The 18,559-nt window shown below is 42.7% G+C and overlaps 1 protein-coding gene across 8 annotated transcripts in view; it reads left to right on the top strand.

Annotated features, from left to right (window-relative positions):
- DCC (DCC netrin 1 receptor) overlaps nt 1-18,559 on the top strand; it is a 533,618-nt gene that overhangs the window by 298,772 nt on the left and 216,287 nt on the right. For all 8 annotated transcript variants that reach the window (XM_056545057.1, XM_056545065.1, XM_056545088.1 and 5 more), the window contains exon 8: nt 956-1,112. In XM_056545057.1, coding sequence (XP_056401032.1) covers nt 956-1,112 — 157 coding nt within the window. The remainder of the gene's footprint in view (nt 1-955; nt 1,113-18,559) is intronic.

The following is an 18,559-nucleotide window of genomic DNA, read 5'->3' as shown; positions in this document are numbered from 1 at the left end:
CAAGTTGTTTTGTTTCCAGGGGAGATTAGATGCCACCAGAGTTTTCTGGCAGCGGCTTACTCTCTGTCCCTAATTAAGAACACTTGCCACTTAGCTTGGCTGAGCTTGTATCAGAGGTTAGAAGAGACAACCTTTGGCCAAATGAGTATACGGCAGACAGTGATATGGACAGGCAGTTTGGATTTCAACTTGCCCAAGGTCGCCCCCCTCCCCATTCTCGAAACATGCACACTAGGTGGAATGGATACATGCATATGAGTAATGAGCCAAACTAACCCCACTTGAAAGGACTAGACTGGCAGAAATGGGACAAAATAGATTATTATGAACCTGATTTAGTCAACGCTCTAGTTTTTATTTCAGTTCTCTAACATTTTAAGTTTGTGAATATAAACAATCACAGTTTGCATTCAGAATGCTAAAAGTGCCCTTACAATGTATCAATCTAGCAAAACCCTTAATGCCTAAATGTCAACTTTTACTGATACATTGTAACCAACTGAAGCTGAGTGAACAGGACAAGGCCCACATGGAAATTTACTTTCTGAACAATGGGGGAGAATTATCAAAACCTGTCCAGAGGAAAAGTTGCTAAGTTGCCCATAGCAACCAATCAGATCACTACTTTCATTTTGCAGAGGCCTTGTTAAAAATGAAAGAAGCGATCTGATTGGTTGCTATGGGCAACTCAGGAACTTTTCCTCTGGACAGGTTTTGATAAATCTCCCCCAATGAATATTTTCATTCATTGAGAAATGGCAGAGATCAAAGTATGAATACAACTAATGTATCTGATTTGTTTATTGACGCTTGACATGAATTATTATGTGTATTAATCTAAATTTGTTCCTGATCCATGTTTGCCTGGCCCCATGTTTTATGAATATAGTAGTTTTTACCCCTACACATTTTCCTGCTGAACCCCTCACCTTTGTATCACCCCATTCCCCTACAGCTGTTCCCAGTTCCAGTGTCCTTCCCTCTGCTCCTCGAGATGTGGTCCCTGTTTTGGTTTCTAGTCGATTTGTACGTCTCAGCTGGAGGCCACCTGTAGACACACGAGGGAACATACAAGCCTACACCGTTTACTTCTCCAAAGATGGGGCTCACAGGTACGTCCTCTTTCACTTAAATTTACTTTTTAACTTGATATGTTATGTCTCTATTCTATCCTATGTGTTATTTCAATGGTTTACACTCAGCACTAGCACTTTTCTGGCACCAGTCATCGAAGCATGCTTCTGGTGGTCAGCTCAGTCTAGGAACTTTATTTTATTTAGATTACAAAATCTTCACTCACCAGCTATGGGGTAGAAGCCTACCTTGGTGACATTGGTGATATAGTGTTATTGGCTATACCATGGTGGGGAAGTTCTAGTAGTGAGAATACTTGGGTTCAGCCAGGTGCCTTATGGCCCAGTGGCCACAGCAGTGTCCCGTCATGGCCAGTGATTGGGCTGGTCCGGCACAATATTATTTCTTTTAGCAAACACTGGATAACCCTATTTAGAAAATATCCCAAAATTCTTTACAAGCACTTCCAATAAAAATAAGTTAGATTCTAGAGTTCCCCCTACTGTAGTATAACAGCTTGAGGTTCGGTTGTTGAAATTGAAATACAGACTGACCTTCAGGTCATTATACTACAGTAGTGAGAACTCTAGAATCTAAATTCTTTTTATTGGAAGTGCTTGTAAAGAATTTTGGGATATTTGCTAAATAGGGTTATCCAGTGTTTGCTAAAAGAAATAATATTGTGCCGGACCAGCCCAATCACTGGCCTTGACGGGACACTGCTGTGGCCACTGGGCAGGTCCTACGTGGAGCACTCGTCTTGGATTCAGAACCAAGACAGAAGCTCCAGAGGACCAGAGGGGAACCAGGGCTTGGTAGGTATAGTTTTTTTTCTTTTCCCCTATCCCCCACAATTTTTTTTTCTCAAAACACCGAATAACCTGTTCAAGCCATGCCAAAGTGTGCAAGCCAAAGTGTGCTTCATTTACCAAATCTTACAGCCTTTGGTTACTACATCCCAACATTATAACTTACCGTTAGTCTAAATTCATACATGGTGGAAATGCTCTGGACATTACCAGTGGATTAGTATGGTTAAAATCCACCACATTGGATCACTTAACCAGGCAAGTAGATGTTGGTGACAAAATATAAGTATGCTGTGAAGTCTCATTCTGTTGCAGTTTTGTCATGGATTTTTACCATTGATTTTTTATAACTCAATAAAACAGGGGTCAAATCTGAAACAAATTAATTTTCTCACCTCTAGCTCTTACCTATCTATAATGGGGGAAAAAAATCAAAATAAAATATCTTGATTTCACATATTGAACTGTATTACACACAACTTCTATACATGCCTATGTGTCTCCATGGTAACAGACTACAAAACCCTATGTAGTCTGATCTTGAAGTCATTTTACATCTGTTCTGAATGACTACTGAATGTACATGAGTAAGATATAGGGAACAGGTGGAGAAAAAGAAAAGTATGACTTCAGAATCAGACCACGCTGGGTTTGTTTGTAGTCTGTTGTCATGGAGACACATAGAACTGTGTAGGATCTGTAGACACAAAAAATAAAGAATCAAGCCTCTTGGCCAAGTTGCTTAGGTTTCTCCTTTAGAATAATAAAAAATGGTTTTAAAAGTTTACATACCCTCTTCTGACATGTATTATTTAGTTTTTATTAGTGTACAGTAATTTGTAGAGTCAATGACATGCAGTCACGTTCTTTCAGGATAATGTGTTATGGAAACAGTGGAGCTGTTCTATGCCGATAATGTTTCTTAGATTTAATGCTTTGAATCTTCAGTCATTGTAGTTGCCGGGAGAATTTTTTAATCTTGGCAAAAAAAAAATTAAAAAATGCTAATGAGTTTTTTTTTTTTTATATTATAGCCTCCAGCAATGAGTTTTTCTTGTTAAATATTTGAAGATTGAATGTTTAAAATGAGTGAGCTGCTTTTATATAGGACGCCCATAAATATGCAGTACAGCCACATGCTGGACAGGGGGCACCAATTTGTTCATTCATGTAGAGCCGAGTCATCCCTGAGTCCTGCAAATATATTCATATTCATTACTAGAATAACTAGTATTGTATTTCACAAGCACAACTGATCCAATGGTGGATACAAGGTCCTATTACATTTGCATTTAATTATTTTATCTTTCTGCATCGCTGATTTTCATTGCATATTACCATCACAATGGTCAGATCCTGTATCAATCAATATACTCAAATACTACAATATAACAGTACAGGAAATTTAATAAATCAGCCATGCATACTCTATAACTTATCCCACAGCGCCATCTTTTATTTATTCCAGCACAGCTGCATTCATACATGCCATCACTGTAACTGGGTCATGTGATTACCAGTCTAACGCACAGAAAATTACAGCACTTATAGAGGTTATCCAGGGAACTGAACTTATCCCCTATCCACAGGATGCCCAGAACTGGGCCTATCATCCTCGGCACATTCTGTACCCCACCTTCTGAGACGAGCGGGAGTGACAGCCCTCTCAGCCAATCACATGCTGAGACAGGGATCCCTTCTCATCCAGTGATTGGCTGAGCAGGTTATCACTCCTGCTCATCTCCAACTTTTGATATGTCTAGACAACACGTAAAAAGGTTTATGTTAAAGAGACACTCCAGAGAAAAAATTAAGATAAAGTTATACAAATTTGTAAATCACCTCTATTTAAAAATCTTAATTCTTCCAGTACTTATCAGCTGCTGTATGCTACAGAGGAAGTTCTGTAGTTCTTTTCAGTTTGACCACCAATGCTCTTTGCTGCCACCTCTGTCCATGTCAGGAACTGTCCAGAGCATAAGCACATTGCGATAGCAAGCTTTTCCTGCTCCAGACAGTTCCTGACATGGACATAGGTGTCAGCAGAGAGCACTGTGGTAAGACTGAAAAGGACTACACAACTTCCTGTGGAGCATACAGCAGCTGATAAGTACTGGAAGGATTAAGATTTTTATATAGAAAAATCTATTTCTGGCAGCAGTTAATAAAAAAAAAAAATCCCCTCTGGAGTACCCCTTTAATGACACTGCCACTTTAATAATTGCCATGATAAAACAATAGAGAGAAGCCTCAGAACCACGGGCAGATATATTGTTTCTCTTCAGTATTCCGCACTTGTCATTAGCTTCTTGGAGAAGGAACGTGTCGTGTAAGGTTAAAGCACCTTGGATTTAGAAAGTCTGAAAATCTTGTTTATTTTAAGTTGACACAAGTAAAGCTGACTATGAAATTAATGACTTAGGTTTTTGTATCAGACTTCCAGTTGTCTGCAAAATGGGTTGACATGACATTTCCAAGGTCATCGGTGTTCACGTAAACTTTATGTTCAAACAATTGTTTAATTTTTCTCATTTATATAATCTCTATTTATTTATTTTTTTATATATTCAAACTTACAGGAGACAACTTTTTCCAGTTTTATTACTATCATTATAAATAAATAAATAAAAAATGTCATGCCATACAGACATGTGAAACATTTCGATCAGTCAGGGTCTAAGTGTTCAGACCCCCACTGATCACTTGACAGAGTTTGGAGAAGCACTCAGCTGAGTGCTTCACTTTGTGGGTCGCTGCCCTACCCGTCTCATTGCAGGAGATGGGCTCTATAGTAAGTCTATGGAACCTAACTCTTACAATGAGACGGGTAAAGCAGCAAGTTTCTATGTAAAGCACATAGCCAAGCACTTCTCCAGCCCTATGTGGTGATTGGTGGGGGTATGAGTCTTCCGTCTCCACCAATCTCTTGATAGAGCCTGAGAAGTAAATTAAAATATTTGACAGGCTGGTATGACATGTTAATTTTTTTTTAAATGTTTTTATGTTTTACAATGATGTTTTTGCCTTTGGTTTTTCTATGATCAAACCTATTTTCAAACATATTGGGGAGGATTTATCAAAGCTGTCTATTTCCCGCATCAATATAGACCAACCTTCATGAGTGTAAGGCCAGTCTATTGTGCGCCTAATTTATCAAAGTCACACGGCTCTTGATAAATTCTGCGCACAGACTTCGGGATCTACGGTTTTGACCGAATTTAAACCTGCTACAGCATGGTCTGACATTTCAGTGTACTTTCACGTGATGTGACTTCTCACCGAAAGTGGATTGATAGATCCACTTTCTGTACAGTCTGTAATGGACTTCCTATTTTGCAGTTCGCTCTATCTGGAAATTTAGCCAGCTCTATGTTCCTCCCCTATAACCCCGCCCTCTTCACCCACATAATCCTTCTTCATAATGTAAACAAGATAAAGTTGGCTGAATTCCTGGCTAGAGTATACAGCAGAAACAGGAAGTCCATTACAAGATGTACACTAGACAGGAAGTAGAGCAATGAAGACAACTGAGACAATTTGCATCAGATGTAAAGCATTAAAGACCTCATAAATATAGTACAATAACTTTATCAATATATGTTATGCATTAGATCTTTGATCTTAAGAGAACCCCTTTAAAAGGTCCACATTTTTACCTGAAACAGTGCTACTCTTGTCCATGGCTATATTTAGTAGGACCACCAAGTACACCAAACCAAATCAGCAGCACATCCATGGGTTCAAGCAAAAAAAGGCATAGCCCAGCAGTAATCCATCAGAAAATACAGAAGTGGTATTACAATATAATGTAGTTATATTTACGTTTACATTGGAATATTAAATATCAACCATAGATAGGTGTGTTACAGGGTTTTATGGTGAGTTATTACTCTCATTAAGCCAGTATTTGTTCATTTGTGGTATTAGGGTAAATGAATGTTATAGAGTATGTCATTTAATATCTACTCCATAACCAAAGTTGGAGAGGGTGATTTTGGCTCCACAAAAAAATTCCACTCTTAGTATCAGTGATTGCCTCCACAAATACTACCAATATCGCTAAATGAGAAACTTTAGATGCAGCAGAGGTATCTTTGTCAGGGTTAGGCTGGGTTCACACCATGTTTTGTTAAATATAGCTCCCATATACGGTTGGGAGGAGGGGGGCGGGGCTTAATCGCGGCGCCCGCACTCAGCCGCATTCGGGAACCGTATTTAATGTATGTCTATGAGCCGACCGGAGTGAACCGCAGCCTCCGGTCGGCTTCGTTTTCGGCCGTATGCGGTTTCCCGACCGCAGGCAAAAACGTGGTCGACAAAATGTGGTGTGAACCCAGCCTTAGTGGGATTTTTTAAGGATAAAGTTATGATGTTACAGTAGTTTAATAGGTTAAATAACCATCTGTCTTCTGCTACATCTGTGCAGCCCATAGATTATTAGGTAGTGCCTAAAAATATTGGGGGAGATTTATCAAAACCTGTGCAGAGGAAGAGTGGTGCAGTTGCCCATAGCAACCAATCAGATTGCTTCTTTCATTTTCCACAGGCCTCTTTAGAGGCCTGTGGAAAATGAAAGAAGCGATCTGATTGGTTGCTATGGGCAACTGCACCACTCTTCCTCTGCACAGGTTTTGATAAATCTCCCCCATTGTCATACAATTTGTTGCAGATAATAAAGGGTAAATTTTCAACAAACTTTTTATTAATCAATAATACATGTAAATGTCAGTAGGACAATTGTAATATATCTTTATAATAGAAAAATTCCCATTGAACTCCTCATTATCACTGGAAAAAATTGCTGATGGAAAGGAGAGGAAAGAAGAGGAAGTAGCTCTAGTAAGATAGGTAGAGATAGACACAGATAATCTGCTGAAAACTCTAGTAAGTGTTATATCTCTCCTAGTGTTTGATGCACAGCTTACACTTCTTAGCACTGCTCTATAATCTCCTCCATCCTGCTGCTGTTTCTGAGAATGTGTTATAGAGATACAAAGGAGCAATATCCCCTCTTCTGTGTGTGGGCGCCATTATGGGAGCCATAATAGAGGCTAGGCTCCACTTACTAGATCAAAGTCAACGGAAAGTTAGAGATGCAGCCCGTAGAGGGAAATATTGGTAAAAATGCCATATACATGTTATAGAATAATACTACTCCTTGTGTTTACATACATGACAGCCTATCCTAAAAGTCCCACTATTGAAATGAACTGATAACACGTGTTCAATTTCCCTACAGTGCCACCACAGGGGAAATTAAAGGGGTACTCCGCCCCTAGACATCTTATCCCCTATCCAAAGGATAGGGGATAAGATGTCAGATCGCCAGGGTCCAGCTGCTGTGGACCCCTGGGATCTCGGCTGCGGCACCCCGCTATCATTACTGCACAGAGCAGACTCGCTCCGTGCGCAATGACCAGCGATACAGGGTCCGGAGCATCCTTACGTCATGGCTCTGCCCCCTCATGACGTAATGGCCCGCCCCCTCAATACAAGTCTATGGGAGGGGGCTTGGTGGCCATCACGCCCCCTCCCATAGACTTGTATTGACGGTGAGGGCCGTTACATCACGAGGGGACGGAGCTGTGATGTAACGATGCTCCGGCCCCTGTATTGCCCGTAATTACGCACAGAGCGAGTCTGCTCTGTGCAGTAATGATAGTGCGGTGCCGCAGCCAAGAATCCGGGGGTCCCAACAGCGGGACCCCGGCAATCTGATATCTTATCCCCTATCCTTTGGATAGGGGATAAGATAGGGGCGGAGTACCCCTTTAAGTATTAGCCATTGCCATTTAAATTGTATAGAATCTGTATAATGCATAGACATGCCCAATCCTCAAGAAAGAGAATTGTTATTTGAATACAACAATTCTTTTGGCAGAGCAGAGAATGCTCTAATAGAGTATTAAAAAATTATATTTCAAAGTCAAAGAACCACTTTAACCAAACAGAAGTTGAAGAGCAGTTACAATAAAATCCGCCGTACATAGAGAAAAGCATTAACATACAAAAGAAAAATCTGGGCGAACCCATTGTTAATCTCGGATTATAAATGGCCCCTGCTGAAAGTTGTTGTCGCCCGCTATCAGAATATTTTATATCGCCCCATTTAATTTTACCCTCCAATAAATACGTGTCAAGAAGTTTATATCCAGTACAGAACACGGAGACTCCGGTGCCATTTTTCTATTCCTTGCATTAAACCATTCATATAATCTGTTAATAGGGCTTTACTTGACATAAGCAGTTAAGCGGGCCAAAAATATTAATTATTCATCGTGCCGACAATGAAAAATATGGTAATGCTACAATGTATTATTGGGTGCATGCATTATTTTGGTTTGCACAGCTTAAACTGATGTCAGCGTGAAAAATTACGGGTCAACCCTTTTATGTCTAACACTAAATTAATCTAGGAAATATGCACGGATGCTAAAGAACAGCTATTATTTCTGTATGTTCATCTGAGGATGAAAGACATTAACCGCTACACAGATGATTTACAGTCCACTTCAGTCCAGTTATATAGTCATGTAGTTTGGAGAATTTTTATAAATATAAATATATATATATATATATATATATATATATATATATATATATGTATATATATCTTAATAATGCAAATCAATATGAATGTAAAGGAGAAAACTTTAGTGTATAATTAACATTAAATCTAAATACACTTTTTGACAATAATGGGTTACGTTCAGACCACCATGCGCCCAGCCAGTCATTCATATACTTAAAAATATATATAAAACATATAATAGATTACATTGACTAAGCCATACCAGCAGTGTATATCCTCCACAGCAGCAAATTTAGTGCAAAAAATGGTAACTTTTAGAGATATGCACTGCTCGTGCCATGGGGGAGGGAAGGTGGCATGGAGAGGGCTAAAAGGGGGTGTGGCTTTACATGGGAAGGGGCTTGCAGGTTGTGCGTCCTTCTCACATGTGACTTTAGGGCCAATTTGCGACAAAGAAAGTCTCGAAAATTTACACCAGCTCAGTGTGTTTTTCTGCATTTGGCGCAACAGCCGCCACAGAGCCGGTGGATGTATTTCGAGATATGCACCTCTTAGTATGTCCATATGTGAACTGAAAGTGGGTGGAGCTTTCTTTCTTTATTTATTAAAACACAACGCATAGCAGATCTCCCGTCTTGTGCCAAGTGATTTTTAATCTGGCCAATCACACCATACACACGTTTTAGAGAACAAAAAATGGCTGAACAATTATTTACTCAAAGGGTACCCCTGACTTTTATGGCTGAGCAATGATATCACCTTTGGAACTTTAACCTATATCGAGAACAGATGATCCCCTGACCTTCGACCTGGTACTGAATGGAGAAAAAGATGGGCAAATCTACTGAAGTTCTTTTCCGGAGGATTTGCTTCAATCCACTGTTGCATTTGGTAGTAGATTTGGATTCCTACAGGAGCAGGGATACATGAAAAGACAAGAGTCCCTGTAAATTAAGTGCATGACTCGCCTCTTAGTTAACATTTCCTGGGTCAGGTGCAGAGCTCTCATCCCAATGAATTTAGTTTGGGTGGCACGACACGTACACTGGGCAAGGCTCTCTATGAATGTTAACAGAGCAGTGAGACTTATAGTGTATGCCTTGACTCTTCATGTACAGGAGCACAAACCATTTGATACGAGTTCCTGCTCCTGTACATACTTTCTGTGGTGCTCTAGGCCAATAGCTCAGCCCAGTCCCAGTGAATGTTAATCAGTCAGTGAGAAATACAGTCTAGTAAATGTAAGCAGCGATGCATTTAGCATCACAGCTTACCACTGGGTGCCCACACAAATTCACAGGGCTGGGTCCAATGCACCTAGCCCAGCAAATATTGTCAGCATTGCTGAATGCTTACAGGGTGGCTGCCCACACTGGGCAGAGATGCTCACTGTACAGGAGCAGGGACTCGAAAACAGGAGTCCCTGCTCCTGTCAGGGATTCACCCTAAGAAAATCTTAAAAGGTTTGAGTTCAGAGAAATCCAAATTGGCAATGCATTTCTGTTCCCTGTTCAGTTGTTTCTGTGTTTCCTCGAATGTAGAGAGCCCACATGTTCATCTATCTCTCAATTCAATCCCTGTCCTTATGATATAAATGAAGGCCTCCTCAAAGATCTTGCGTCTATCAGAAATTAGAAATATATGACTTATTGTGTGAATCTTCTACAAATGTCCATGATGGGACTAACCCTTGAAATTGGCCATTTAAGGCTTTGTTTTTACTACCCTTGGAGGATTCTTTACCACATTTGATGCCATTTGATGTGGGGCACAGGATTGACTTCCGTTAAGAATGAGATCCAGAATACACATCTTATCCGAGCCTAAAGTATATAATAGTACTGTATATATATTGTTATGCTGCTTTTTCTCAGGTGGTGAACACATGTAAGCTCATTTTCATTGCCGATATTACAAATCACAAGGTAAAGGAGTTTTACATATTAATAGACCCCTTTAGGCAACAAAACTTCTACCATGTAATTCCAATATCAAGCAATTTGTTCTCCGTTTTTTACAAGTTTGCTGAGAGGGACATTATCAGGTCCCTGGCACCTTGCAGCAGCTAATGAGGCATTTGACACCTGGTACTATCATTAGTGGTTGTACAGGAGCTGTGTAATTACATTGTACACGTATGTGAGATGATCTGCAGTCACTTCGAACACCGTGTAATGAATAATCTGCATTTGGAGTCTTCCAGGGCCCAACCTTCACTCTGTCTCTACAGTGGTGTTAGTGTTCGGCAGGTTGTCCTCTCAATACATATCCACTGAATTATAGTTTAGGCAACAAAATGATAACATAGACTTAAGCTGCGGTAGGCAGATCCCATGCTGGTGCATTGTGCGTTCCACCTACGTCTTCACAGTGAGGTGTTAGTTCCTGTAACGCCTTCTATTCTTTCATGGCAGACCCAGACATGAAGTGAAGGCTTTAAACAGACATTGTTGAATAAAGAAAAAGATCTAAAAGTTTTAAGTTACAGTCAAGTCTAAATGTGTTTAAGTTTTCTTCTTTAAATAAATCCTAATAAAAGTTTTTTCACCTTTGCAAAAAACATGTCCACTATCGAAGAAATTAATGTCGTCGCCATTACAACAAACTAATATGTCCACCATTGTGGCCACAAATTGACCCACCTCAGCCAGTGATTGGCAGATCAGGCCGGTCCTGCAGGGTCAACATGATATCAGAAGTGGAGAGGACTAGGGACTGGGTGCCTCCCTGGAACAGCAGCAGTGAGGGTTCAGAGCAGGTTAGTACGGGCTTTTATAAAAAAAAAAATTGGCAGCACCAGGGGGATAAGATTAACAAAAATTGTCTAGCTTTTAGACAGACTTATCTTTAGAGCTGTTGACTCTAAGTCTTTAAACGGGTACTCCACTGGAAAGCATTTTCTTTTAAATCAACTGGTGCCAGAAAGTTAAACAGATTTGTAAATTACGTCTATTAAAAAATCTCATTCCTTCCAGTACTTATCAGCTGCTGTCTAATACACAGGAAGTTATTTTCTTTTTGGATTTCCTTTCTGCCCTACCACAGTGCTCTCTGCTGACACATCTGTCCATGTCAGGAACTGCCCAGAGCAAATCTTCATAGCAAACCTCTTTTGCTCTGGACAGTTCCTAACAAGGACAGAGGTGTCAGCAGAGAGCACTGTGGTCATACAGAAAGGAAAATCAAAAAGAAAAGAACTTCCTGTGCATTATACAGCAGCTGATATGTACTGGAAGGATTGGGATTTTTTAATAGAAGTAATTTGTTAATCTGTTTAACTTTCTGGCACCAGTTGATTTAAAATAAAATGTTTTTCAGTGGAGCACCCCTTTAACTACTGTTAAATTGGGCTACTTTACAGCAAAAATGTGCACCAAAAGTGGCACATTTTGATGCCTGTAACTCATTCCCCGTTACACAAGCCACACCCACTTTCCGCTAAATCCCACCCTTTCTTGAGCACGTTGCAAAACTTTTTTTTGTAGCTTGTTCTAAAAAACATTGTTTATCTATCTACTGTATCTATCTATCTACACAATGGATTGTAGTGAAAAAATATTGTGAGTTTTCCTCTCTGGAAAGTATCTGTTGCATATGGCTGTACCATAAAGCATAGACAAGCAGTAGAGTGTACATTTTTTTTTTTTTCTTTGTTTATTTTTTCTTTATTGTTTTTTTTTTTTTTTTTGTGGGTTGATTTTTGCCAACTCTTCAAAAAAAAAAAATTTAAAAAAAATTCAACAAACCATTGCGTATAGCTGCTCAGCCCTATTCTTCTGTTCACTCCTCTTGCTTTTCCTAAAGCTCTGAATTCTAAGAGGCAAATTAAGACCAATTTGGATAGTCAGAGAGAAGCAGCTTGGAAGGAGTTTGGCAGGGCCTTGAATTCAATTAAATTTCCAAATTAAAAAAAGAGCAGCCAACCTTAACTCGTCCTGGAACGCCACACTTCTCCTGTAGCTTTCCCCACCGATTACAACTGATGGCAGGGCAGGGGGGGGGGGGGTATCAGCTGCCAAATTCTCAGCCAACAGTGGCCCTGTGAGTCCTCCTTTAGGGGAATGGTTATCCAGATGGAACAACCCCCTTTTACTAATATGGAATATAAAAAAAAATGTAACTAATAATTACGTTGCATTTCCAAAATTTGGAACATACATTTATTTTATTTATTTTAAAGGGGTTATCCAGGAAAAAAATGTTTTTATATATCAACTGGCTCCAGAAAGTTCAACAGATTTGTAAATTGTTTCTATTAAAATCCTTAATCCTTTCAGTACTTATGAGCTGATGAAGTTGAGTTGTTCTTTTCTGTCTAAGTGCTCTCTGATGACACGTGTCTCGGGAACCGCCCAGTTTAGAAGCAAATCCCCATAGCAAACCTCTTCTACTCTGTGCAGTTCCCGGGACAAGCAGAGATGTCAGCAGAGAGCACTGTTGCCAGACAGAAAACAACAACTCAACTTCAGCAGCTGATAATTATTGAAAGGATTAAGATTTTTTAATAGAAGTAATTTGCAAATTGGTTTGACTTTCTGGAGCCAGTTTATATATATGTATGTATATATATATATATATATATATATATATATATATATATATATGTTTTTCCTGGAATACCCCTCTAATTTGCTTTTTTATTTAGACTTATTTTGGCACTGTAGAAACAGTACAACCCAGTTTCTTTGCCATTAAAAAAGTAAAATCTCGTAGACCTTGCAAAAAAAAAATTCTTTTCACATTAGCGGGATCGTGTTATGTCAGGGTTTCTCTAACAGGGATCACAAGCGGTGAATAGTAAAGTAGGATGTTGTATCTCTTATTAAGGCAGAGAAGCTTTCAAATTTGAGCTGACATATTAGTTTCACTCCGTTCCTGTCACTTTGTGATGGCAAATGTAAGACATCCGCCATCGACACGTGTTTAGAAAACAATCTTCTCAAATTTTAAGACATTTTAGTCTTCCCTCTAAAACGCAGAGTTTGTGCTCATTATTTATATATCTAATGATACGTAAGAAAGCCACATCCCCGCCACCGAAGGTTCTAAAAATACCACCGACTCCTTCCGAGTGTCCCATGTGCTTTTCGGATGCGCAAAACTCGTTTCTTCTCCGTTTTCATTAAATCGTTCAAGTAGATGTTGGCAAGAGGAACCCTTGAGAGAAGGGCTTCAATAAGTGAGCGCATATGTTTTACATTGTAAAAGGATGGTAAAAATAAATAGAAGGAAAGGAAATCTAAAATTAGGCGAAACGTAACTTAATATCTGCTGTGTCTGGATTACACCTGGGTAACAAAGTGTTCCGGCTGTCGTTGAAATATGTAGATGTACCGTCTATAATAAGGGGGGTGAAATACATGGACACAGACTCATTTTAAAGTGTCTGTCACGATGCCGGCTGGCAGGTAGTGGATCCTCTGTGCCAGAGAGGGATTGGCGTGGACCGTGCTAGTGGACCGGTTCTAAGCCACTACTGGTATTCACCAGAGCCCGCCGCAAAGCGGGATGGTCTTGCTGCGGCGGTAGTGACCAGGTCGTATCCACTAGCAACGGCTCACCTCTCTGGCTGCTGAAGATAGGCGCGGTACAAGGGAGTAGGCAGAAGCAAGGTCGGACGTAGCAGAAGGTCGGGGCAGGCAGCAAGGATCGTAGTCAGGGGCAACGGCAGAAGGTCTGGAAACACAGGCAAGGAACACACAAGGAACGCTTTCACTGGCACTAAGGCAACAAGATCCGGCAAGGGAGTGCAAGGGAAGTGAGGTAATATAGGGAAGTGCACAGGTGATTACCCTAATTGGAACCACTGCGCCAATCAGCGGCGCAGTGGCCCTTTAAATCGCAGAGACCCGGCGCGCGCGCGCCCTAGGGAGCGGGGCCGCGCGCGCCGGGACAGAACAGACGGGGAGCGAGTCAGGTAGGGGAGCCGGGGTGCGCATCGCGAGCGGGCGCTACCCGCATCGCGAATCGCATCCCGGCTGGCAGCGGGATCGCAGCGCCCCGGGTCAGAGGACGTGACCGGAGCGCTGCAGCGGAGAGAGTGAAGCGAGCGCTCCGGGGAGGAGCGGGGACCCGGAGCGCTCGGCGTAACAGTACCCCCCCCCCTTGGGTCTCCCCCTCTTCTTGGAGCCTGAGAACCTGAGGAGCAGACTTTTGTCAAGGATGTTGTCCTCAGGTTCCCAGGATCTCTCTTCAGGACCACAACCCTCCCAGTCTACTAAAAAAAAATTTTTCCCTCTGACCTTTTTGGCAGCCAAAATCTCCTTGACCGAGAAGACGTCCGAGGAGCCGGAAACAGGAGTGGGAGGAACAGATTTGGGAGAAAAACGGTTGAGGATGAGTGGTTTGAGAAGAGAGACGTGAAAGGCATTAGGGATACGAAGAGAAGGAGGAAGAAGAAGTTTATAAGAGACAGGATTAATTTGACACAAAATTTTGAAAGGACCAAGATAGCGTGGTCCCAACTTGTAGCTAGGGACACGGAAGCAGACATATTTAGCGGAGAGCCATACCTTGTCTCCAGGGGAAAAAACGGGGGGAGCTCTTCTTTTCTTATCCGCGAACCTCTTCATGCGTGATGAAGCCTGTAAGAGAGAATTTTGGGTCTCTCTCCATATAATGGAAAGGTCACGAGAAATTTCATCCACAGCGGGCAGACCAGAGGGCAAGGGGGTAGGGAGGGGGGGAAGAGGGTGACGGCCGTACACCACGAAAAATGGGGATTTGGAGGAAGATTCAGAGACCCTGAAGTTATACGAGAATTCGGCCCATGTAAGGAGATCTGCCCAGTCATCCTGGCGGGAGGAAACAAAATGTCGCAAATAATCACCCAAGATCTGGTTAATTCTTTCTACTTGTCCATTGGACTGGGGATGATATGCAGAGGAAAAATTTAATTTAATCTTGAGTTGTTTACAGAGAGCCCTCCAGAATTTAGACACGAATTGGACACCTCTATCCGAGACAATCTGCGTAGGCAACCCGTGAAGACGAAAAATGTGTACAAAAAATTGTTTCGCTAACTGAGGCGCAGAAGGAAGACCAGGAAGAGGGATGAAATGTGCCATTTTGGAGAATCGATCAACGACCACCCAAATAACAGTGTTGCCACGGGAAGGGGGTAAATCAGTAATAAAATCCATACCAATCAGAGACCAAGGCTGTTCGGGGACAGGCAGAGGATGAAGAAAACCAGCGGGCTTCTGGCGAGGAGTCTTATCCCGGGCACAGATAGTGCAGGCTCGCACAAAGTCCCCAACATCCGTCTCCAGAGTCGGCCACCAATAGAAGCGGGAGATGAGTTGCACAGATTTCTTGATGCCCGCATGACCTGCGAGATGGGAGGAGTGACCCCATTTGAGGATTCCGAGGCGTTGGCGTGGAGAAACAAAGGTCTTTCCTGGAGGAGTCTGCCTGATGGAGGCAGGAGAAGTGGAGATCAGGCAGTCAGGTGGAATGATGTGTTGCGGAGGGAGATCAACTTCTGAGGCATCCGAGGAACGAGAGAGAGCATCGGCCCTAATGTTCTTATCGGCAGGACGAAAGTGAATCTCAAAATTAAATCGGGCAAAGAACAGAGACCACCGGGCCTGGCGAGGATTCAGCCGTTGGGCAGACTGGAGGTAGGAGAGGTTCTTGTGGTCGGTGTAGATAATAACAGGAAATCTTGATCCCTCCAGCAGATGCCTCCATTCCTCAAGTGCTAATTTAATGGCTAGAAGCTCTCGATCCCCGATGGAGTAGTTCCTCTCCGCTGGAGAGAAGGTCCTAGAGAAAAAACCACAAGTGACAGCATGCCCGGGAGAATTTTTTTGTAGAAGAACAGCTCCAGCTCCCACTGAGGAGGCATCAACCTCCAATAGGAAGGGTTTGGAAGGGTCAGGTCTGGAGAGCACGGGAGCCGAAGAAAAGGCAGACTTGAGTCGTTTAAAGGCGTCTTCTGCTTGAGGAGGCCAGGACTTGGGATCAGCATTTTTTTTGGTTAAAGCCACGATAGGAGCCACAATGGTAGAAAAATGTGGAATAAATTGCCTGTAATAATTGGCGAACCCCAAAAAGCGTTGGATAGCACGGAGTCCAGAGGGGCGTGGCCAATCTAAGACGGCAGAGAGTTTGTCTGGATCCATCTGTAGTCCCTGGCCAGAGACCAAATATCCTAGAAAAGGAAGAGATTGGCATTCAAACAGACATTTCTCAATTTTGGCATAGAGTTGGTTGTCACGAAGTCTCTGAAGAACCATACGGACATGCTGGCGGTGTTCTTCTAGATTGGCAGAAAAAATTAGGATATCGTCCAGATATACAACAACACAGGAGTATAACAGATCACGAAAAATTTCATTGACAAAGTCTTGGAAGACGGCAGGGGCATTGCACAGTCCAAAGGGCATGACCAGATACTCAAAGTGTCCATCTCTGGTGTTAAATGCCGTTTTCCACTCGTCCCCCTCTCTGATGCGGATGAGGTTATAGGCGCCTCTTAAGTCCAATTTAGTGAAGATGTGGGCACCTTGGAGGCGATCAAAGAGTTCAGAGATGAGGGGTAAGGGGTAGCGGTTCTTAACCGTGATTTTATTAAGACCGCGGTAGTCAATGCAAGGACGTAGGGAGCCATCTTTTTTGGACACAAAGAAAAATCCGGCTCCGGCAGGAGAGGAGGATTTACGGATAAAGCCCTTTTTTAGATTCTCCTGGACGTATTCGGACATGGCAAGAGTCTCTGGGGCAGAGAGAGGATAAATTCTGCCCCGGGGTGGAGTAGTGCCCGGGAGGAGGTCGATAGGGCAATCATAAGGCCTGTGAGGAGGTAGAGTCTCAGCTTGTTTTTTGCAGAAAACATCCGCGAAGTCCATATAGGCCTTAGGGAGACCGGTTACTGGAGGAACCACAGAGTTACGGCAAGGGTTACTGGGAACCGGTTTTAGACAGTTCTTGGAACAAGAGGACCCCCAACTCTTGATCTCCCCAGTGGACCAATCCAGGGTTGGGGAATGAAGTTGAAGCCAGGGAAGTCCAAGGAGAATTTCTGAGGTGCAATTGGGGAGGACCAAAAGTTCAATCCTCTCATGATGAGATCCGATGCTCATAAGAAGGGGCTCCGTGCGGAAACGTATGGTACAGTCCAATCTTTCATTATTTACACAATTGATGTAGAGGGGTCTGGCGAGACTGGTCACCGGGATGTTGAACCTGTAGACGAGAGAGGCCAAAATAAAATTTCCTGCAGATCCAGAGTCCAAGAAGGCCACCGTAGAGAAGGAGAAGGCAGAGGCAGACATCCGCACAGGCACAGTAAGACGTGGAGAAGCAGAGTAGACATCAAGGACTGTCTCACCTTTGTGCGGAGTCAGCGTACGTCTTTCCAGGCGGGGAGGACGGATAGGACAATCCCTCAGGAAGTGTTCGGTACTAGCACAGTACAGGCAGAGGTTCTCCATACGGCGTCGTGTCCTCTCTTGAGGTGTCAGGCGAGACCGGTCGACCTGCATAGCCTCCACGGCGGGAGGCACAGGAACAGATTGCAGGGGACCAGAGGAGAGAGGAGCCGAGGAGACGAAACGCCTCGTGCGAACAGAGTCCATATCTTGGCGGAGTTCCTGACGCCTTTCAGAAAAACGCATGTCAATGCGAGTGGCTAGGTGAATAAGTTCATGTAGATTAGCAGGAATTTCTCGTGCGGCCAGAACATCTTTAATGTTGCTGGATAGGCCTTTTTTGAAGGTCGCGCAGAGGGCCTCATTATTCCAGGACAATTCTGAAGCAAGGGTACGGAACTGTACGGCATACTCGCCAACGGAAGAATTACCCTGGACCAGGTTCAACAGGGCAGTCTCAGCAGAAGAGGCTCGGGCAGGTTCCTCAAAGACACTTCGGATTTCCAAGAAGAAGGAGTGTACAGAGGCAGTGACGGGGTCATTGCGGTCCCAGAGCGGTGTGGCCCATGACAGGGCTTTTCCGGACAGAAGACTGACTACGAAAGCCACCTTAGACCTTTCAGTGGGAAACAGGTCCGACATCATCTCCAGATGCAGGGAACATTGGGAAAGAAAGCCACGGCAAAACTTAGAGTCCCCATCAAATTTATCCGGCAAGGATAAGCGTATCCCAGGAGCGGCCACTCGCTGCGGAGGAGGTGCAGGAGCTG

Source organism: Hyla sarda, chromosome 1 (genome assembly GCF_029499605.1).
Source record: "Hyla sarda isolate aHylSar1 chromosome 1, aHylSar1.hap1, whole genome shotgun sequence".
NCBI lineage: Eukaryota > Metazoa > Chordata > Amphibia > Anura > Hylidae > Hyla > Hyla sarda.
The sequence above is the reverse complement of the archived record's forward strand: the minus strand, read 5'-3'. Positions and strand labels throughout refer to the sequence as shown.